The sequence below is a fragment of the Pezoporus flaviventris genome, unplaced genomic scaffold, assembly GCF_033815535.1.
Source record: "Pezoporus flaviventris isolate CSIRO_AGI_PZ_B2104156 unplaced genomic scaffold, CSIRO_AGI_Pfla_v1 ptg000002l, whole genome shotgun sequence".
Lineage (NCBI taxonomy): Eukaryota > Metazoa > Chordata > Aves > Psittaciformes > Psittacidae > Pezoporus > Pezoporus flaviventris.
In genome coordinates this window covers 42,595,726-42,619,029 of record NW_026892550.1, presented here as the reverse complement: position 1 = coordinate 42,619,029, position 23,304 = coordinate 42,595,726, and the positions used below count along the sequence as shown (strand labels likewise).

General features: G+C 38.9%; 1 protein-coding gene across 3 annotated transcripts in view; it reads left to right on the top strand.

The window, feature by feature from the left end:
- Positions 1-2,751: 2,751 nt before the first annotated feature.
- LOC133280997 (uncharacterized) overlaps positions 2,752-23,304 on the top strand; it is a 57,758-nt gene continuing 37,205 nt past the window's right edge. For 2 of the 3 annotated variants that reach the window (XM_061476088.1, XM_061476107.1), the window contains exons 1-9: positions 2,752-2,939; positions 3,262-3,362; positions 3,853-3,922; positions 4,789-4,919; positions 6,592-6,680; positions 9,492-9,591; positions 10,929-10,972; positions 11,985-12,062; positions 21,371-21,567. In XM_061476088.1, coding sequence (XP_061332072.1) covers positions 2,774-2,939; positions 3,262-3,362; positions 3,853-3,922; positions 4,789-4,919; positions 6,592-6,680; positions 9,492-9,591; positions 10,929-10,972; positions 11,985-12,062; positions 21,371-21,567 — 976 coding nt within the window. In that variant the 5' untranslated portion in view covers positions 2,752-2,773. The remainder of the gene's footprint in view (positions 2,940-3,261; positions 3,363-3,852; positions 3,923-4,788; positions 4,920-6,591; positions 6,681-9,491; positions 9,592-10,928; positions 10,973-11,984; positions 12,063-21,370; positions 21,568-23,304) is intronic. The other variant, XM_061476098.1, reaches the window with a different exon arrangement.

Sequence of the window (23,304 nt, the reverse complement as noted above, 5' to 3'; positions counted from 1 at the left end):
AGAACACTATTAATTCAGGATGATATTAGTAGAAGAATGAATTTCACATTTCTTTTACACATCATGTGTGCTCCATGCTGGTGCACAAATCTGTTTACAGGGAGGGAAGCACGGGCCTATGTTTGAAACATCAACGGCACTAGCATGATAAAAGTAAATTGAAGTATTTACAGTCACTGAAGGAAACTGGATCTTGGATTCACCAACATTTGACCCTTGAACAATACTCTTTGCTGTTTTGCTTTTTTCCTACTCTGAAGCTTTTTTTTTTTCTCCAGTATGAAAATTTAAGCCATAATTTATGAGATTTATGAGAAGAATTCAGAATCTTGCTTACTCAAAAGCTACACATTAAACAATGGATTCCTATTATGTGACAGAATTACAGCATCTATTATTATTGACCTATGTCCCCTTGTAGGCCACAAATACAGTCAAGTGTTTTAGTAGTACTTCCGATATGAATTTCACATAGGCATGTCATTGACTGTAGTTTCTTCTTCTGGGTTTCATCAATAACCACACAGTGCCACCTAATGTCCTCAAAGAGCAACAAACCGTTTCTAAAATCTCACCGGAAGCCCACAGTCTCAAAATTAAGACTTGATGGTGACAGAACGTTGTTTCCTGAGCCTACCTGGTAAAGAGCCTCTAAATAATTTTGCCTCTGTTTTCATCAATACAACCCTAGCCTAACGGATGAAATGATAGGGTCTGAGCTAATTATTAGTGCTCAAAATGGAATGATGATGATGATGATGAAAACTCACAGTCTTTAAGAAAATAATTTGTCTAATCAAATGGAAGGAATAGAGGAACTGTATAATTTACTCTTGCCAGTAAAATGGATTATTTTGTTGGAGCCTCAACCTTCTTATCGACAAGTCTAAATTGTGTAAGAAACAAACTGATGGGGGAACCAACAGAATACAGTCTTTGACCCCTCCATCTCTTCAGTGCACCATTGCAAATAATGGAAACAATATGGAAACAATCCTAAACCCTTTCCTTGTGTTTTTGGTAGATCAACTAAGAAGTGTTGGCACAGTTTAAGCCACAACAAATAATTCTATCCCAGCTGAAACAACGACAGTTGTGTATTAGTATTTTATGCACGTTAGATATTAATTTTCTCACACACATGTAAACATCATTTTCAAACCTTCTAAAATTGCATTTAAGGCTCCCTAAGACCTTAAAATGGTTTCTGACAAAGCAAGACCCAGCCCTTCACAGAACAAATGGCAGTTGCTGGCAAACCAGGCTACAAAAATTTTTGAAAGTTAAAAGAATAAAGCACCCTCTAGATTCCGAAACTGTTCTGCCAGTGAACACAGGTGCAGGTGAATACTTATATCGTAATATAGATAAAATGCATTTGTTCATCCAGGGCGAAATGGTCACATTTGACTCTAAATAGTGCAGTCGGCACAGGGGATGCTGGGAGCAGATGATACTTCGTGGGGCAACTTGCCGGCGAAGCGGGTGCGGCTCGTGTTGAAACACAGCCACCTACTGGCCTCTGGTCCGCACTGTTCATGTCGCCTAGGCTTCTCGTATCCAGAAACTCAGTTTTGGAGCACGAAATCTTGTCCCAGCCCATTTCAGCAGGAGCTTTACTTATATTCATGGGGTATAAATTATGATGTTCATTCGTGATTGGCATTTATTTTGGCTATGCTTAAGCACAGATGTGAATGAGGACTGCAGCATGTTGGTTATGGAGCCTCAGCCAAGGTAAACGGCATTTTATTTTCACTACTGGATTTGAGATCATTTGAAGACTTGCTATGGATTAGCCATGTTTCCTCCTATGTTACAGTAAGTTGGATCTTCAATACACATTGCAATGTATTCCGATGTGCATCGTAACACACATGGAAGCCACTTATAATTTAACTACAGAAAGCATGTGCCAGGAAACCTGTGCCAGTGTTTTACCACCCTCTGTGTAAAAATTTTTCTTCCTCACATCCAGCCTGAATCTCCCCTCTTTTTTAGTTTAAAACCATTACCCCTCATCCTATTGCAACAGGCCCTGCTGAAAAGCCTCTCTCCATAATAAGCCTTTCCTCATAATATACAGTGTGTTCAAAGACAGCTCTCCAATGCAGACCACAGGACTGCGAAATTGTTCCTCCCCAAATACTGGGGAATTTGCTGCTTTGGTGACATTTACCTCTCACTAGAAATACAGTCTGGGACCTGCAAAACCCTTCCTGTCGAAACTGAGACATGTACTCCCACAGAAAGCCTTATTTTTAAATAAACACATCTTTTATCTACGGGAGAAGGAGGTAGCGTCATTAAAATTTCATACCCAGACTGACATTACTGTAGCCCTAAATGGGGTTTCCACTTTATGGTTAACCCCACACTCCAAACGTGGAGCTCCAGAAGTGGCACGGGTGCCCTTGCCAACCCTGAGCACCTCCGTGATGCAGCAGCCCCAAACCTGCCTGCCATGGATCCACGTCTGGCATGGGACAGAATAAAACCAAAAGCCAGATGCCCCGTTTAGGCACATGCTGCCTGGAGCCACCGCAGCCGTTCAGCATCGGCCGGCCCGAGCGGGAGCTCCCCAACTCCTGCCATTCTTTCCATCAAGATCGGGTTTATAAGCCTTCCCCAGTCACCCCGCCTGCCCCCTGTGCGACCCCAGCAATCTATCAGCTCGCTTCCGCGCGTTGGGCTGGGCCGCTCTGCGGGGCGGGACCGGGCCTCAGCCAAGGGCGGTGCCGCTGAGCCCCGAGGTCGCTCGGCCGCCATCGCCATGAGCTGTACCGCGCTGCTGGGGCTTAGGGGACAGCGGTTGTTGAGGGCCGTCGCCCGCCCTCCCCGCTGGAGCAGGCGGCGCAGCACCGGCTGCGAGCCCCCGGCGGGAGCCGCGGTGCGCATCGGCTGCGCTTCGGGCTTCTGGGGAGACACGACGATAGCGGGTAGGTATAAGCACGGGGCCAGGGAGGCAGCTGCCCGCGGGGGTTGCGGGGAGAGCCGGCTGGGCGGTGGGGGCTGTCGGTGGGGCACGGAGGCCTGGCGAGGCCCGCGGCAGGGCGGGCGGCGGCTACTAGCGCCGCAAACAGCCCCGTTGCGTAAGCGCCCGGTCAGGGCTGCCGCTGCACGCCCGGGCGGGGCGGGCTGCCCGCATGGCAGCCGCCGAGAGCAGGGGTGGGCCGGCTCGGCGCGCCCCGCCTCAGCGCTATCCCGCGGCCGGGCCGGGAAACCGCGATGCTCACGGCCGGTTCTTCCCTGCCCCGCCAGTGCCGCAGCTGCTGTACGGAGGGAAGCTGGATTTCCTCGTCTTCGATTATCTCTCGGAGATTACCATGTCGTTGCTGGCGGCTGCCAAAGCCCGGTCTCCCGTAAGTAGCTGCGCCTCAGTCCCGGACTGCCCGACTTAGCTCTGGCGAGAAGCCGGGCTGGGTAGTGAAGCTCCACGTTGATGCGAGGGCTCCCGTGCCTCCGAGCTCTCCTCCGATGCGGGTGATACTCCGGGTCTGCTTAGGACATGTCAGGTTATGGGGACACGTTTGCTTTTGCGTACTTGTTACTTAAATGTATTCATCTCATAGAATCATACAATGGTTTGGGTTGGAAGGGACCTTACGCATAATCTAGGTCCAAGCCCCCTGCCGTGGTCAGGGGCACCTCCCGCTAGACCAGGTAGCTCGAAGCCCCATAGAGCTTGGCCGTTATTTTTACATATTCTGTTTCACCTAGTAGAAGTGATCACGTCCTTTTCCATAGCATTATCCAAACATCTTGAGACCTAGTTGTTCTTCCCTCTTAACCAGGGAAGGGGATGGGGTTGACTTAATCATAACCGATGGTTACAGCTTTTAATTATTTCAGGTTTTAGGTTGCACTCCAGATTTTGTCTCTGCTGCCATGGCTCCCTATATAAAAGATGTTCACAGGAAAGGTATGCTACTCTTCGTGTGAGTTTGTATGTTAATTCAGTTCACTTTTTTAGGTGAGTTTTGTGTTGTTTCTGTTACTATAAATGGATGGTTTTTACCCCAGTGTTTTGCTGTCCTCTAGGAATAATACTTTAACCATCAGCAAAAACCTGTCATAATAGATGTGAAGTGCAGTCTGATGGTGATGTTTAAATTTGATTAATTTGAAATGCTTGTTATAAATGTGTACATACATCTCCATATATTTCTTACTGTAGCTTTAATTTTTGAATGGAAGATCACTTTGCAGGTCTTTGTTAAAACATCAGAGCTAGACATTTTCAATGCAGTGTAGAAGTTTTTGAGCCTTCCCATATAATTGTAGAATATATTTTCTGATTACTTTCTCCTCTGTTTACATTAGTATGTCTATACAGCTTTCTGAGCTTGAGAGGAGAAAGGGAATCACGTCGAAGTACCTAGTACCTTGCTAACACAGTCTGGAGTTTCTAAGAGGTAGATGAGTATTTCTGCTAAAATGCAGTTGTTTGAAGAGCAAGGGTTCTTGAATGACTGGTGTCAAATACTGTTTCTGTAGAAGTTGTTTTGATACTGTCTGCCTCATCATGTATGTGTTTGTGGTCAGTTTCTCCTTCCGTGTGTAAAGGAAAGGTGGGAAGTGTCTGTAACAATTACTTTTCTGTGAACTATTCTGCATTGACTTATTCTGATCCTTTGACAGATTAAGTGGGGTACATATGTTAACATGATTTTAGTACTCTATTAGATGTCTGATGGTACCTTGCTTGTGTTCCAGCCTGCTTTTTAAAGTTTTTTAAATATAAGTGATTGTTGATGCTGCTGCACTTGATGTTTCTTTTTTGTTTAGGTGTTCGTGTCATCAGTAACGCTGGTGGAGTTAATCCGCTAGCTTGTGCAGCTGCCCTTCAGGAGGTGGCAAAGAAAGCAGATGTTGATTTGAAAATAGCTGTTGTTGCTGGAGATGATTTAATGAGTGAGGTATTGTACTTTGTCTTAAGGCGTAGTAGCACTGTGAAAATTAGTCTATATAGCTTGAAGGTGGCATTTACTGTCCTATAGGAACTTATTTTGTGTATCTTTATGCAGTAGTCTCCTACCATTAAAGGCATCTAAAAATTATTGCTTCATTTTTTGTGCATGAAAACAATTCATGGCACATCTATGTTTAGTGTGTGTAGGGGGTGAATTTTATGACTGGGTCTGGTGCTTATCTTTTTTAAGTGAACTGAGTGTGATCTAAGGGTTGCTTACTCTTCAGGAGAAGCTAGGGTGTTACTTACTGTTTCTGCCTAAACTAAATAATCCTGACTGTTAAAATCTCTTGGACTGAAATGTGATGTAGTTACCACATATTCAAATGTTCATCTCTTCTAGCCGTTTTTAGTAATTTACAGGCATTTCCTGATGTCATTTTGTTTATAGGTAGCAATTTCTGTTTCCAAGTAATTAATTTATGGCTGGTAAGGTAATGTTAAGTGGGAGTATTGAAACTGTAACATTAAACAAACAAACAAAACTTGAAAGATGAAATATATAGGTTTTTTGAATTAAAGGATGGTGCTTTATGTATAAACTCTGGTTCTGCAAAAAGCATTGGCCATACCTGAAAAGATATTGTGAAAACAGTTTACACGTTGATAATGGTTAAGAGGAGATAGGTTTGTGCTGTGGTTAGATCTCTGCTTTTAACTTGGAAAATTATTTATCTGTGTAGGCTCTGTTCCTCCTTGCATGCTATTGAATGTGGAAGATGGTCAAGTAAGATTCTTTATTTGCAAATTATGTGCAGTGCTTGGACTTCCTTTCAAGGAACTTCTGTCCTACTAAGATCTCTTTAGCATTCATGGTCCAGAATTTCATTACTGGCATGACAGTGAAATAGTAATTATTTGAGCTTGGCACAGACATTTCTGATCTGAGATGATTTTTCTATTGTGAGTACATAACTTACAGGAACAAAAAGAGACAGCATTTACTGTCTAGACAACTCTTACTGTTGATACCAGACATCATAAATAAAACGAGGAAATGTTACTTGTGGTTTGGAGGATTTCAGTAGAATACCAAAATAATTCAACATGGATTTTTTTTTTTTCCACACTCTAGTTTCCCCCTGTAACTAGCATTATCTGCTGAGTCTATGCAGTCACTGGCCCCTTGAGCCACTGGTTTCCCAAGCTACCAATACATGGTCAAAAATGCCCTCCTCCCCTACCTACATACCTCTCTGGAAACACAATGTATTCCAGGTATGACCTGGAGCTGCAGAATTAGCCATGTTTTCTGGACACGCCACCACTGCTGTTATGGCAGACAAATTTCTATTTTCAGGGTTTGATTTATACAGTTCTACAGCAATTAAAGATAGTTTTAAAGCCCAGGGAGTATACAAGTTCATTTCAGTTATCATCTGTGAATAAACTAGGATTCTTCAAAGACTGGTTTATTTTAATGTGTGCTGGAAAACTGTGGTTAAAAGTGTGTCTCAGGGTTTTAGCCATTCAGCTGATTTGTGTTGTTGCTAATTTTAATGATTGTATGTTGCTCAGAGTTGCTATGAAGTAGACCTGTTGTCTGATACTAATAAAAGGCTTGGAGCAGGTAACTACAAAATGCTCATTGGTGTGGTGTTCTGTTTGTTTTCTGACAGAAGGAGAACTTAAAAGGAGCTGGTATCACTGATATAGACAGTGGCAAGCAATTTCCAGAGAGCATTCATAGCATGAATGCGTATCTTGGGTGAGTTATTTCACAAGTTGTTTTTATTATGGAAAAATACTTTTTACACATTGGCTACAACCACCTACTATGTGAGGTTCACATCTGTGTTATTCAGGCAACCAGAAAAAATTTTCTTTGTAACTTGTAAGTAAGCTTTTAATTTAGAACCTTACCAGGTTCTGAAAAGAACTGAGAAATGGGGCAATCATAGTATCATAGAATACCAGTTTGGAAGGGACCTCAGGGATCACCTGGTCCATTCTTTCTAGGCAAAGCATGACCTAGACTAGGTGTCCCAGCACCCTGTCCAGCTGAATCTTGAAAATGTCCAGCTGGGGAATCCATCACTTCCCTGGGGAGATTATTCCAATGGCTAATTGTTTTCATTGTGGAAATTCTTCTCTTGTGCCCAGCCAGAATCTCCCCAGCAATAACTTCTGCCCATTAGCCTTTGTATTTTACATGTGATTACTTGTAAAAAGGGAGTCTCTATCTTTGTAGTCACTCTTGAAATAGTGGAACATGTTGGTAAGGCCTGTCATGAGCTGCCTTTTCTCTAAGCTGAGCAAACTCGGCTGTCTTGGCCACTGCTTGTGCAGCAGGCTTCCCAGTCCTTTCATAGTCCTTGTAGTTTTCTCTGGACCTTCTTCAGCCTGTCCATGTTTTTTTTAGTACAACAGGGGCTAAAACTGAACATAGTATTATAGATGTGGCCTGACAAGTTTGAAGTGGCATGATGACTTCTTTGTCTTTGCTGGTGATGCCCTGTGGTCAGGTGTTCCCAAAAAGCCAGAATCTCTCCCAGTTGATGATCCTGGTGATCCTGGTTTTGCATCCTCCATGTCATGTATGTGATGCCTGCTGTTTTTCTGTTCGGCGTTTTTCTGGAGTCTGCACACAGTAGCTCCTCTTTTACATTAATGTTCATGGAAAAACTGCCGTGCTCTGTCTCTTACTATCATTGCATTTTTAAAACACATCACTGGTACATAACAGGGTATGTCTGTACCTGAACCAGCATATATTTTAATTTGTAAAATAAAGCCTTTTAGTAGATGAGTCTTTTTAAATTCTTCAGCATTTTCTGTTGTAGCTGGATTTTCTGTTTGTTAAACTTTGACTTGCATCATTTGCAGATCATGGGTAACAACATGAAATCAAATAAATAATGTTTAAGATTTGTAATTGTGAGAAAGCATTCATTCCGATTCTGGTGGTTTATGATTTATTAGAGATTAAAAAAGCAATGTAAATTGAAGCAGAGAGGACAAAAGCAGGCTAGTATGAGGATGAGGTATTTTAAAAATCCATTACCTCTGGTTCGTTAACAGATTCTAGAACATTGGACTTGAGGTCTTGGTTTTCTAATAAAACCAGTATTTCTTTATGGGCCCCTTAAACTCAGTTGCACTGACACATAACACTATTACCAGCCTCTTAAATGGGTTGTTTCTGAAGTTACAGTTTTCTTTGATAGCATCAGCAGTGGATGCTTATTCGTAAACCAAATAATAGATTTATATATAGGCACCTGTAAAACAAGTCAACATCAGAGTGAATTGGGTACAACCTGTAAGGTCTGTAGATAGTTCACTCTTCATTCCCTGATACTGATGATGTTTTGATTCTTGATTCAAGTATGTAAACTCCCAGTGAAATTTTTCAGATGGATATCAGTCCTGAAGGGTTTCTTTTGTCTCTCCTGATTTGGGCTATTAGGAGTTCTGTGGACTAAGCTCGCATGCATTTTTAACAGTAAGAACCAAACAGCTGTATTTACTGCTTTCTAAAGGTAGTTATGCAGTTTTTCCTCAGTGTCCTGTATGTATACAGAAACCCCATTTGGTTTTTTTACCTATGAGGGTTACTTAATGCTGTGCCCAGAGGTATAAATTGTTTCTGTGTGCTGTATATTTGCTTGTTGTTTTAGCTAGTATCCTTTGGTTCAGGTAGTATTGGAAAAACAAATCCAAAACCAAGCCACTGTACTTAATGCTTACATTACTAAGAACTTCTGTGTCTTCTAAATTACCTCTTGACAAAAACAGGGCTATGTCTATAGAAACTGTGGAAAAACACTGCACTTGGTTTTGTTCTTTGAGGCCCATGGTTTATGTGGTTTGTGTCTTCAAGCTGCCTATTTGATGAAGAATAGAAGGGTCCAGCAGATATCATGGGTTTAGAAGCCAGGAGCCATGCACTCTGGTCAAAGCTTGCTCCCTAAAGTATATAAACTTGAGCAGTTCACCTGGGTGAATATTTTCAAGCCTGACAAATTTTAACTGCGCTGACTCCTACCTGAAGAATCTGGAAAATCTGTGGTCTTGAGTTTCTTCAGAAATAATGATTGCACAGTGATTTTTCTTTGAAGTTGGTTGATATTGCAAGTTGTAAAAACACGGAAATTCATCTGGAGGGTTTAAAATCGGAGCGGAAAGACACCAAGCTTTCTCTGTGAAGAATATTGGGGTTTTTTATATACTCATTTACAAATGAAGTGAGTAATGAATCTCTGAAAAACAGTATTTTCTCTTACTGATGATAGAAGTGGTCCTCTATGCACTGTGTTCAGGACAGTTTCTGTGAGCATTATGTGTTTTGATTATGCCATTTAGGTACCTGTATTTGATAAGGTATTCTGATATTTGCTTTTTAAAATAATCTTGGTGTATGTACGAAATGACAAATTGATTTTACTGATTTCCCACAGGATTTTTTAAGTGATTTTTATCCTGTGTATGGCAGGAAACTGATGTTTGGTTTTGTTTTTTTTTTTAAATAATCATTAAAAAAATGAAGTATTTGCTGTTTTGTTTTTTTCATCTCTAGAGCAAGGCCAATAAGCAGAGCTCTTGACCTTGGAGCTGATATTGTTGTGACAGGTAGATGTGTCGACAGTGGGATTGTATTAGGACCGCTCATTCATTCTGTAAGTACAAGTTAATTCCCATATAGGGAACTTAATTGAATGAATATTCAACAATCATTGTCAGCCAGTTTTTGTCCATTATTAAAATGCAGATACTAAATTAAAAATAGTACGCACCTTAATTATTTTTTTCCTGACATGCATGAAAAGTTGCCAGTTTTCACTTCTAAACTTACAGCAGGAATGTTTATGAACTTGACTATCATGAAGCTGGATTTGGTGAAGCTAAGAATCTTGCCATGTTTCACCAGCATTTCACTACTTAACTTTCCCCCTTTTAAAATTTGATGTGTGAGGTTAAGAAAAACTGTGTTTTTCTTTACCACAAGATGGCGATAGTAGAGCTCACTTTGTTTTTTCTTGGGAGGCGCATCAGGTGGTCTGAAACACTGGTCTCTTTTTAGTGGGTAAACAGTATTATTTTAAGTAGTTGAATTTCAGTGCAACATTTATAAAATTTTTTGAATTTCATTAAATTATAGAAGTAGTATATGTGGTTTTCTGAAGTATTTTAGATAGGTTATACATTTCTGTGAATGACCACACACTGTGAAATATGCAAGCTTAGTTTTGGTGCACATTAAGAAAAATAAAACACGGTATACATTAATGTCTGGTTACAAACATCCTTTCTAAAACTTCATACTCTCCTGACTTCCTCCATATCCAATACTGCCTAATCTAGAATTAAACTTTCCCATTTGTAGTTGCCATTGTGTGTGGTTATTTTATTCCTAGCTATTTACATTCTTAAAATAGCTGTCAGTGTGTTTTATCTACTCCAGAGGAGCCTTATCTAACTTACTGAAAGATTTTAGGGAGTCTTCTGCCATAGTCTAAATAAGAAACAATGAATATATTGCTTGCATTGTGTTTAACTTGGGGGAAAAATAATTTCTAGTTAAACAGAAAACATATTTCCAGTTATTAAGGATGACTGGTAGTACTTCAGTAAGTGATAATCTTCAAAAACTGAAAATCTGTACTGGTCTGTTTCCATGACACCAAATAGATGCTAGACTTTTAAAATTCTGGGTCATGCAAATTTTTAATAATATTTCACTTCCAGTTTGTTTAAAGAATGTGTTGACTATAAGAAATTATATTTGTGTATTAGTAAGAGGGAAACTGAAATACATCAGAGCTCTTTTACAAACTTACTGTATAGCAACTCAAATCCACTTAACAGCCTCTGCCAGTTATTGTTCTTTAGATTTCTGCAATTAAGTAAAAACATGTCCAATGCATTGTCACTCAAAGCAGTGAACATACTATATGCAGTTTTCTGTACTGTATGAAATGTCTCTGTATTTAACAGTTTTGTATTTTTCTTCTAGTTTGGCTGGAATAGGGATGAATTTGACTTGCTTGCTGCGGGAAGGTAAGTGATATAGGAAGAAATGGGTAAATTTATATTTCGTAGCAAAATGTCAGGATAACAAACTTTTTAATCTGTGATTTTGCATGTTATTATTGAAATTATTTATTTAAATGTTTTTGTTAGGTTTTGGGTTCTTTTGTAAGGCTCGTTTAATACTGTTGCTTGGAATTGAAATTACAGAAACTTCATTTTGGAATCAACTTAAAATACAAAATGAGGAAAGGAGTGAATGATTTTATTTAAACAGCTTAACTTTCTCTTCCTCTCCATTTTGTGTCAAGAGGTGAAACCTTACAGTGTAGATCAGCAATTCCCAGCTTTTTCTGTTTGCCATCACTATTGGTAGTTGAGATGGTAGCAGCTCTTATCCTCAGAGATGCATAGTGATTCAGTCAGAGATCAGCATCGTTGTATGGTTTTGCAGAAGCTCAGTGTCAGTACTCCATTTGCAAACCCTAGTTGTAAGCCCTAAGGTTAGGAATCTGGTGCAAAAAGCATGGGGTAAAATTCTGTCACCTAGTTTAATATTCTGTGTAATCTGACTGTGTTGAAGTCTATAAAAATGAGTGTCTGCATAGGTACCTGAGTATGCCTAGTAATAATATGATTGGATCTCCTTTTCCATGAGAATAAATGTGGAGAGAAACTTTGTCTCCGCTGAATTGGGGATGATAGATAAGGATTTTCCCTCTAATTCTGTTGAGTGTTTGTGGGCTATCACAATTAGAGATTTGAAAATCATAGTACGTAATCATAATACATTCTGTCCTTCACATTTGAAGTGAGATCTTTCATTTCTTGATTTAAAAATGGGCTGTGCATATTTAGATAAGCTTGTAAGTGTTCGTATTTCCCTGGAAGTTAATTTGATTCTTCATGTAGAAGTTATTCCTTTCAACTCTTCTTACACTCATCTTTCAGAATCCCTTGTTATTACTATTATATTTTTAAAGCTGGATTTGTGAAACTTGATTTTACAGAATACTTAGTTATTTGAATGTCATTTTCCCAGCCTTGCAGGTCATCTCATTGAATGTGGTGCTCAATGTACAGGTGGAATATTCACTGATTGGCATGCGGTACCAGACTGGTACGTAATTGTGACATCAGCATGTACGTCTGTAGGGGACCAAAGATGAGGTTTCCTACTATATGTGTTGTGATAACTGCTTCTACTTTATTCTTTTGGAGGAAGCAAGATGGGCCTCTTGATATTTTTCCATCTTAATGTTACTTTTCTGTGGTCTGTTCTCCCTGTTGCAGTTTTCCTTTCTGGCCAACTGGGGGCTTGCTTTGTTAACTTAAGCAGATGATTTGAAAAAATTATATCACTTTGATTTTTTTTTTAACTGTTTTTTTCCTTTATCATCTGCTCTTTTGAAAGATTTGTTATTGGCTCTTATGTATTATTGTAATGGGACAAACAATATGCATCAGTCATCAGCTAGAACAGTTGCCTACTGTTCAGTCACGAATTTTATGTAATTTCTTTGATAGAGATGAATGTATACCACAGTCTTCTCTTGCTGTATGATGTAGCTCAATACATTTCTGGAGATCACAAGTCCTTTCAAAAAGTTACGTATCTTGTGTTCAGTCTTACTGAATTGGATTTTCACGCAGGTAGGTCCTTCTGCCTGCTAAGGAAGGACTTAATGTAGCCTCCTTTTGACCAACTTGTTTTTAAGAGCAGCTTAAAATAGGGAATATATTTTAGGTAGGATGAGTGATTCTGGCTGCAGTTTATCCCTGTTGTCACTGGGATAAGAGAGAAGAATCTTGTCCTGTGCCATGTCACATAAAAGGCAGTGCTGCTTTTACATGGCTGAGGAGAGTGCTGAAGAGCAGTGGGAGGAATGCAGGAGAGAAGTGTGGTTTTAATCCTGTGTGTTCTTGCTCCTAATGTCACTCTGGGATGAAGGCCACTGGGAGCAACCTGTAGTCCAGGTGAATGAACCAGCAGGACATTGGGCCCTTCAATCTGAAGAGCTGCTCTCCTGAGTAGTTCCTTAGGGCTGCCAAGATTTTTTTCTTCTTGTAGTGACTGTTTCAGATTGAGTGTGATCCTGAAAGGTGCATTCTGCTCTTCTGAGTTCCTGAACACTGCTGATGTATAGGTGAAAGGTCAGACCATTTCTTTTCACTTACTGTCAGGCTAGTAGCCCTGAACAAGCTGGACTTACTGTTGTATTTAGTAGGAGGTCACATGAGAGAGTTTACAGTAACAAGACAGTGTTCAGTTTGGAAATGTGTAAGTGCTAATTTTATTCCTATTCTGTTGTATTTCCTGATGACTTAACTATGCTGTATTATTTTTAAGGATTTTTATTTGAGAAATGGCAGTCTGGTTTGGGAAAAAAAGAAAAAAGGAAGTTTGAGTTTATTAAGCTATGAGCTACTGGTGTAGCTCATAAAAATTAGGGTGTACCTAATTTTATAGACAAGTGTACATACCTTGGATATGCTTACCTAATACCTGTGGGGGTATATGTAAAAATCATGTAACTGTATCTAAAATCATAGTAGTCTTGTGGCTTAGAGCTGACTGGTCCTAGCTTGTATAGCTGCTAAACAATATAGAAGGTCAGCACCTAATACGGGTCTGTTACCTTGTCCCATTGCATCCTTCTGAACTATGCATGATTGTAACTGTGCTAATATAACAGTAATTTATTTACTTTCAGGTTGCCTACTAAAGAATTAATCATGGTGCTTTAAAACTAGTGGGTTTGTTTGCAAATTCAATCAGTCTTAAGCATTTAGTTGATGAAATTTTTGAAATAAAAGCAGGTTGTGTGTCAGCCTGTGTGATAAACTCGTGAATCTAGTCAAAACTAAACTAACATGTGAGCTTTAATTTTATATTTGGAGAGGCAGAGTAGATGACTGACTAAAGTGGGCTTGTAGTCCAGCACATCCACTTAGGAGGGGAGGAGATCTGTTAGAACTTTGCTGTTCTCCCCCACCCCAATAAATAGATACTATATTTAAGCCCAAATGCATGAAGAGGAAATACAAAAGCTTTTGGTCTATACTAAACTGCATTTTCCATCCAATAGCTTAATAGTAACCTATTGACTCCTTAAGTTAAAGAAACTTGATGGCATGTTTTTTTTTTGTTATTAGACAGTCTGAATCTTTTATCAATGCATGCAGATAATGCGTTGTGTAATAATGCACATTAATAATACAGTAATTTGTAGTCTTAATGCCCAAAACATGCAATATTTGCTGCCACCAGCATCAGTTGTATTGCCAGTAGGTCAGCAGAGCTCTGACAGAGTTTGCAGAAGTTACTTCAGTATGCTGTATTAATGATTTCTCCCTCATTTAGGAAAAGCTACATTTTTAGCAGTCTCCTGAAAGTAAGTGTATATAGTTTAGATCTCAATAAATCATAGCGTCTGTGATACATAATGTTAATTCCAGATCAGCCCAACGAAGTCATTAAATGCGGGGGAAGAAGCAAAGTCAAATCTCTGTTAGTCGTTAAGAGTGCCTTTCAAATATAAATTTCCCACTGCTGTGAGTGTGTTCATGCAGCCAAGACTACTTACCATTCAGCTCTGCAAATGTTTTCTGGACCTTTACACTAGAGCTTAAGAGAACCTTTCACAGTATTTATGCTGTTCTCTGGTGGCTAAACACAAGAGGTCAGTCTGTCTTTTTGTCACATCTTACTGCAGAGTGTAGGTTTGGTTATGATTGGACTCGGGTCATATTTAGACTCTCTTTGGATTTTATTTCTCCCCAAGAACAGTAGTGTACATTGCTGTTCTGTGTTTGGCTGCTGAAAGAGGTGTAAGTTTACTGTAAAGAAGCACTGATGGGTGTGAGTTCTTTTAACTTGTAAACAAAAAAGGAAGCATTTATCCAATTTTAGGCTTATAAACCTTATCTGTCTGTTGTTTATGTATAAGCAAAAATAATCAGCTGGGTAAACAAGAGCACTTTAACTTAAACCAAGTAAAGCTAGGCAAATCAGAGTCAGAGCTCAAATTCCATGCATATATTATCATGTCTTTAGGAGTATTGAGGCACTGGATTAGACCCACTTCATTCATCCACCTTAGTTTTTGAGTTTTATGGGAGTTGTTTGTTTGTTTAAGAAATTTTCTCGAAATGGTTGATGCATGCCACTTCTGGGAACTTAATTCCACTGCAAAAAGGTGCTTTAAGCCTCAGTAATGTTCATGTGGGTATATAGTGGCCATTGAATGATTAGCTGTTAAAACTTCTTTCTTTTTGTCTTGTTAAAGTAAGCTTTTAATGTAAAACAAGTAAAGTATATGTTCCAACTTGTGACTCTCCAAGTTACTTTAGTTAATAGAAGCCAAACTTAATTGGTTTCTGTCTGTTTAACTGAGGCACTGGGATTTTTAAATTGTGCTGGCAGTATCTCCTGAATGTATTTGACTTAAAGGCAAGGATCTTGAAGCTGTAAGGTTTTCTCCAGTTTGCACGAAAATGGTCAGACAGATAGAGGGGCTAGATGCTGTTTACTTTTCCAGTGAGAAGAGTGCTGCTTGGCTTGCCTCTTGTGTGAATTCTTTCATGTTTAGCAGAGAAAATGCAAGAAACTATCAGTTCACAGTTTATAGAAGACTAGTGTGCATTCTTAATTGACTGATTTAAAATAAATGTTGTCAAAAAAAGCACTTACTCCTGTTATTTGTGTAGTAATATATGTCAGCATATGGCCGGAAGAAGTGATAATACATCACTGCTCCCTATTTACTGTCTAGTGTGCAGCACTCTGTAGGGAATTCATGTAATGTGCAAAAGTGAACCATGATGCCAGACCTATACTGATAATGCACAGCTCTGTTTTTAATTTCATTTAACCCAAGACATTGCTGTCTCTTACTATTATTTAGTGCCAGTGGGTGATTAGTACATTGTTTTGTTTTGTTTTGAAATGCAGGAGAGAATAAACTAATGCTGATCAGTAGAGTAATCATTTTGAGGAGATGATAAACACTGACATTTTGCCCTAAGCCAAGAGCGTGCAATGGTTGAGACTGCATAATCCTCTGGCCTGGGATGACCAAAAGGGTAAGTCAATAGTTGTAGTTTCTTAAGGGCTGGATCCAGATTGCTTAATTTGGGACTTGAACAGAATCCAGCATGTGAGTCCCAATCAGCAATGTGGAATGCCTTTTTCTATGTAATGCCATCTATTCCAGGCAGCTGAAAACACCAGGCACCCAGTCTGGTTGGCCTGAAATTGCCTGGGTATTAAGTGTTTACATACAATGCATACTCTGAAATGCCCTAGTCAGAGAAGATAAGTGATCCAATAATTTTTGCCTAAATTGGAATTGCAGCAGAAGTTAGGAAGCGTGTTGGTACCTACATGTAAAGAGATGCCTGTATCTTACCTGTAAGTTTGTGCTGATCGTGCCTGACGTGTTAGCAGTTTTGAATTGGTTGTAAAAACACCGCTAAAGTGGTAGCAGTTTCTGCTTTTTACTTAATGGCATAGTGGTTAAAATACATGCCCAGGGAGTTGAGAAGGTCAGCTTAGAGCTGTCCTCAGCGTGACATTCATTGAGTCATATCCCAGGAAACAGCATTAATTGTAAAGCTAAAAGTTCATACCACAGCCTAGTTGGACCCTGGTTCACTTCCATGTCATGCGTATTGCTGTGGCTTTTTTGGTTTGTTTTGTTTTTTTCTTCCAGGATCTTCCCCTGCAAGTTAATGTACTACACCAGCTGCCCCATCTTTTGTTGCCAGTAGTCTCAGTCTATCAGCAGTGGCCAGAATGAGATACTTGTGGGTTTGGCAGCTTATGAGGGAAGAAATACCCATTTTATCTCAGTATCTTTCTCCCTGAGCCAAACAGGACTCAGTACTGATAATGGATTTTATTTTTTGGGGTAATACAAATGGTGTAAGATTTGTGGCAAAATGAGAAGGAAGGCTGTCTTCATAGCTGCCAGAGATTGAATAGTGCATTATCACAGAGTAGGCAGAAGATCTTTGCTTAGATAGTTCACATTATCACTTGTGACATGCCCATGAACTGTAACATTTGTGACAGCCAGAATGGAAGAAAAAACAGCATTTTACATGGAAAAAATAATCCAAGATTAAGTCATTGGCAGGCAGAGAAAGGACAGGAGACTGTTTCAGAGTCCTTACTCTATTACAGTAGGGCAGCAGCTGTGGGTGTTCAATGAGAAAGGTAGCTTGAGCAACAAAGCCTATTTTAGAGCTTTATCTGTGTGCTGTAGTCAGTGAGGACCTGATTTAACTGTTAGGGGGTTTCTGAGGTTTAATCTTGGCTTATGTTTATTCAGTGGCTGGTTTACTAATGCATATAATTTATTGGTTATTTAAATACCAAACACACAAGCCAAAACTTGTTTTGGATGAACGAGTGGTAGTTGTCATCTCCTTTCACAAACTGATGTATGTTATTTCTGTATTTGAACTCTGTGCGAAAAGAACTACTCAAAATGTTTTAAAAATAATATTTTTTTCCTCATATTTTATTAATCACACTGTCATATAATTTGATTAGAATTCATTTTAGTAGTTTCCTTTCAGGATTGTTTACATTGCTTGATATTGCCCCATTCTGCTAGGGGATTTTATGGCCGAACTGATGCAATTCTCTTATTAAAACCACTTGGCTCCTGTGCCGCTTTGGATGCCATGACTGTAGTTGTTGTTAAGTTCAAGTTCATAGGTCTGCGGTTTAACTCCCCTGCTACACTGTACAAAATTACAACATGGCTGTGGGTTAGGCCAGCATAAAGCTGGAATGTTATGGTGTGTCGCTACCAAGCAAAACCTACTAGTGAATTGGGCAAAGAGTTACTTCCTTCAGTGGAAATGTGGATCAGGGTGATGGTGTGATCAAAGTACTGCTGCTATGTGCTAGAATAGCTCATCCAGGGAGTTGTTGCTGCTGGCAAGCTCTAATGACAAATTTAAGTAGCTGTCACTTGACTGAATCATGCCATAGGAGCGACTTATCCCAGTTTGTTTCCAAGCAGAAAATTTATTTTAATTAAGGTCTATTAACAATGCACAAAAGACCTTTTTCTCTTATGCATAATGTAGGTTATTATTGGCATCTGCTACAAGGCAGTATAGGATGTATATATTTTCTCAGTCATCCAGTTACAGAACAGGTAGAATCCAGGGGCATCTTACTCAATTCGTTTGATCGTTATGTTCTGAATTGTTAAAAACTGAGGGAAACTTTCAAGGATGATGTGGCCTGGGAGAACACACATCTCTGAACTAACTGAACATTCAGGGAAGTTCATGGGGTAATGGTGTACCTGGAGGAGGAAATATCCCTCACGCATATCTCGGACAAAAGCAAAAAGTCTTCCTTGATACCTTTGCTAACTTTTGAAACATGAATGAAGTAAATGAACATTTTGAGAAATGAACGAAGAGTAAGTCACTGATTGTAGTGTTCTTTTCACTGACCTTCTGGGTCTTGGATTTCAGAATGCTTTATAGCATAAAAATTCTTATGCTAGGACATGCTAGTGTGCTGTGTAGGCATGCCTTTCCTAGGAAGACTTTGGGTGTCACCTTTTGGTTTTGGTTGCTTGGGGTGTTTTTTAGGGAAGGGGAGGAAAGGCTGGTATGGGTTTGGTTTTGTTTGGATTTTTGTCTGTTTTTTTTTTTGTGTTAGAATGGCTCTTCTCCTTGTGATTTTCTTACAAGCTTTGGGTCAGCACTTCGCTCTAAGTGGTAAGAACTGAGTTTAATTTTTATGTGGCAAGTATGTCTCAACCCTTGGAGGTTATTTGGAAGTGGTTGCAGACAGTATATTTGTACCTATATGGTCTCCTTTCAGGAACTCTGGCAGCATAAAAAATTCTACCATAAAGATTTTCTGACTTTGATGGTCCTAAGATAACAGGAAAATCAGTCTGTCCTTCCTTTTGCATATGAAGGGACCTGAATAATAGTATTGTTTATACTGATACTGTTTATCTCTTGCCTTCCATGACTGGGCTACTTTTAATGACTTAAGTGTTTGCCATATTTTAACCATTTTAGGGACTGAAATTTTTTTTTTTTTGCCTCACTATACTGTTGCTGTTTTTTGTTTTTTGAATGGTTCGGGTCTTCTGAGAGTGGAGCTTGAGCAAACTGAAGTTAAATTGATGTTGGTAGATTGAGTGGTTCAGAGTAGGAAGTTGGGTCTACAGTTCACCTCTTTTTCCTTCAAAACAAAGATCACTGGGCCATAGGTTCAGGAATGTATAATAAGAGTTGCATGTGCTGGTGACTTGGCTCAAAGTGGGCTGTAGCAAGGATACCAGTTGTCACTGCAGTGGGATAGATTGCACTGGGTAATGTGTCTTTATGGAAGTCATTTCACTTGTGGGTAGGTGATTCAAATAAGCTTCATTGAGCTTGCTGGCAAGGTACCTGAGGCTGTTGCCTTAAGACAAGACAGATAGATGGTAGCGTCAAACGCATAGGCATGGCACCAACAGAGTAAAAGCTTCTTAATTCTAGCATTACTGTTCATTCACTGATCCTGCTGTGTAACACTGGGCAAATTGTGATGCTTCTTGTACATGTCTCCTTACCTCTAAAATTGTTATAATGACACATTAGTCTGTTATTCTGCATTAATACTGAGGGCCAGGAATTGAGGGGGGGTTGGGGTGTTACTTTTTTCTGTGTCAGACTTTTAAAATGTTGAATGTTACATGCTTCTTGCAGCCATTTTTGTCCCTCTTTTCCCCTCACAACCCCCTCCAACCCTAGAATAATTGTGTAAGGAATTGTTAATTCTATTCAATTCTTTGTATTCAGCAGGGTGAGGGTTTGGGGTTGTTGTTGTTTGTTTACATTTATCTGTTTAGTGGTTTAAATAGTTTCAAAGCCCAGTCTAATGAAGTGTAATTGTTACTGATTTGAAATGGGCTTTTCTAGGTGTCTTCCAGCTACCATACTTCGCAAGTTTTGTACGCTATCAGTATTAAAATTGCTGATCTCTGGTAACAGAGCTTGTCTCATAATCCTTTTTTTAAATAACAGGGTTATGTTTGAAGCTTCCCAATGATAAGGAATCTGTTCAAGCTCCCATGAACTTTCACAAATGTCACTGAAGAGTTCACTGGTTTCTTTGCTTACTTCCTTCAGAACTTTGTGGATTTATGTTATACAAACTATGTTCGTCTAACCTTTGCTGATAACCAATGTGGTTGTATGTTCAGCACATTGTTACCACTAGCACCCAAAACCAGTTAATTTCAGGGATGGGCTAACTTTAATTTTGTACAATGGACCTGAAGGCCATTGATTAATCTCATTCTTTAATGAGAATCTTGATGTTCACCACCTTTCATTATTAGGACCCTTTTAGAACAATTTTGCTTTTGCAAGGGGCTGTATCTCCTTAACTCCTTGTGTCTCTTGGATACTTTACTTGCACAGATTTCCAACTTCCTGTGAGAGGGATTGAGCCAGGTGACCTTTTTAGAAAAATATTAAGTCTCTCTTAATTTTCAGGCACCTCGTTATTTTTAGGTTATTACTTTCACTCACATTCTCTGTAAATAAAATAAAAACCTTTTATTCGGGAGAGCAGATATCCACATAAAACTGAAATTCTGCCCTGCTACTGTAATGACCAAATTACAAACTATGAGTTACTTGATCACTTTCTGTATATTACTCTGGTGAGAATGTGAGGAGAAAGAGTATTTTCATTTACAAGCATATCTATAACTTTCTGGTTTACTGCTTTTCTTTTTGGTATGCCTCATAATTTTCTGTTCATTCTATTATTATTATTGTTCTGGGCTGAAGATCTTAATTTTCATATATCTTTCTGCTTTCTGATTATAACTTTTCTGTGTGTAAATTATTATTAACCTGTGAGATTGCCCGTAGTAAGTGTGATTACTCCTGTCTCCTGCTTCCCTTCATCTCTGAGATTTCCAGCATAGTCTGTTCTTCCTGCTTTGACTGATTTTTCAAATCCAGAGTGCCGGATATATTTACATGTCTTCACCTTCATGCTGTGTGTGCTTTCATAGCCAGATGAGCCTAGAATTAGCAGTTGTGGTGCCTCTTCTGAATTTACCTCTTTAATTGTAGTTCTCTAATTCTTTAAGTTTCTTTTTACTTTAACTATTTTTGTTAGTGTCCTTCTCCATTTCCTGTTCCAATTCTGTCTGTTTACTGTTGATATCTCTTGTTACATCTGCAGTCTTTGCCAGGAAATAAAATGTTTGGTCAGTGCTTTTTCTCATGTGTTTTTCAGTAGAAACAACCAGATATGTTACAAATCTTGATCAGTTTTATTTAATTAGTCATTACTGTAAAATTCTGGTATGTTACTCGTTTTTCTTTTCACTTTCCCTGTGTATTTATAGGGTTTTTTCAATGTCTTTCATATTCTAGGCACAACATAGGCTTTCCCATTGTAGAATGTTCCTCTGAAGGAGACTTCATTCTTTCCAAACCACCAGACACTGGGGGACTAATCTCTTTTGGCACTGTAGCTGAACAGCTGGTGTATGAATTGGGCGATCCTCAGCGCTATCTCTTACCAGATGTCACATGTGACTTTTCCAAAGTTTCCATCACTGAAATTCCAGGTTAGTTCCCTTATATGTTAAGAGATCTGTGTCAGTGAACTGAGGTATCAAACTAAAGCATTTATTTGAATTTCCAAGCTTTATCAAACTAAAGCAATTAATTTCCATATTTTCTCTGCATATTCCTTGTTCAATCAGTTCCTTAAAGTGTGATATGTATTAAACTGATTTTTCAATGACTTTTGCTAGAAATTCCTTTAGAAGTTCTGATCATGCTCTTGATTTATCTTGTTGGCTGGCTAATTTAAATGTTTGCTCACTGCTCCTTTTGCTTTACTTCTTATTCCATGCCTTGCACATACCAAGTCTTTAAACTGTGTTCTGGATAAGCAACATTGAGACAGCTCCACTATGATTTCAGTATTCTTTTTAAACTGCTCCTCAGTTTTTTTGCTAAAAAGAAAAAAAAAAATTTTTGTCCTTTTTTTGTCTCATATGGCATTTGAAATGTTAGTAACAATGGAAAAGTTGTGTCTTTCAAAGCACTACGTGGTAATGCTTTTCTTAGGCATTTGGTTGGATCTTCTTAACTGGTAGAAGTGTGCTGAGGTACAGGATTTCCACCAAAGAATGTCAGTTTGAAAAGGTCCATTTACTATTCTTGAAACTCTCAAAAGCTGGTAGATTAAAGGTGGATATGTATGTTCTGCATTTAGCTTTAGAAACAAAACAAACGGAAAGGCCCCAGGCTTAACAGATTTGAAGATCTGTTGGTTGCATAAGACAGCTTGGAAACAATGCTTAGCTATGGTCATTTGATGTTTGTTTTTTACCAGATCTGTATTATATATTCTTTCATTCTAATGGAAATTACCTGTGACAGTATGCTGAGTGTCTTTATAAGACTTAGAAGAATTGATATCTTAAAATAAAATCTTACTGTGATAAAACTTAAAACACCGTAGCATCAAAAATGTTTTGCATCAAAAATGTTTTGCATCAATAATAAAAGTACTGTAAAATTGCACAGTGAACCAAATGGCTGTCTGATAAGACCAGTTTGCTGCTCTTAGCCACTAGTTCTTATTATAAAACTAAAAAAGAAACCCTAACCTTCCTATGAACTTTTAGCTTGCAAATGACCTGATATGACATGTTTGAACTTAAAATGAACTTCCACATGAACTTTCAGTTAGCCCTCTTAGAAATGTAACAGATGGAAAATGGGCAGATTTCTTAAATATTTTTAGTTTGAAGTGCTTTGACACGTACACCAGTAAAAACAAGCAAGCTATCTATTTTTGCTGTTTACATTGCTGATTTTATTGTCCTGCTGGATTACTTGCAATGTTTGAACTGAGAGGTGCTTCTGTTTTCTTTTTGTTGATGCATGCTATGCATTTTGTTTTGTGCAGGTTTTTTTTGCTTTGTATTACTCCTTCACCTGTGTGAAACTCTTTCAGATTTTTCACTCTGACTGTAGGGATATCATTCTTTATTGAGAATTAAATTAGTTTTATGTCAGTCTAGCAGAGAGAGTGATGATGTTGTCTGAGTGATGTGTAAGATTTCTGCTGGTCACATTCACTTTTTCAGATAGGTTCTGATTTGATCTTTTCAGAGTATTTGTGTAAAGCTTTGAACTGCTTCCTCAATATTTGCAAGCTCAGGTTAACTGCAAGTGAGCTATAGTGAAATGCTGTCTGTCTGACTTGAGGTCTGACGCTGATCCTGCACGGCTGATTTTCAAGGAGCTGTTTCTCCAGTTCAAGCTTGAACCTGATGCCATGATGGCAA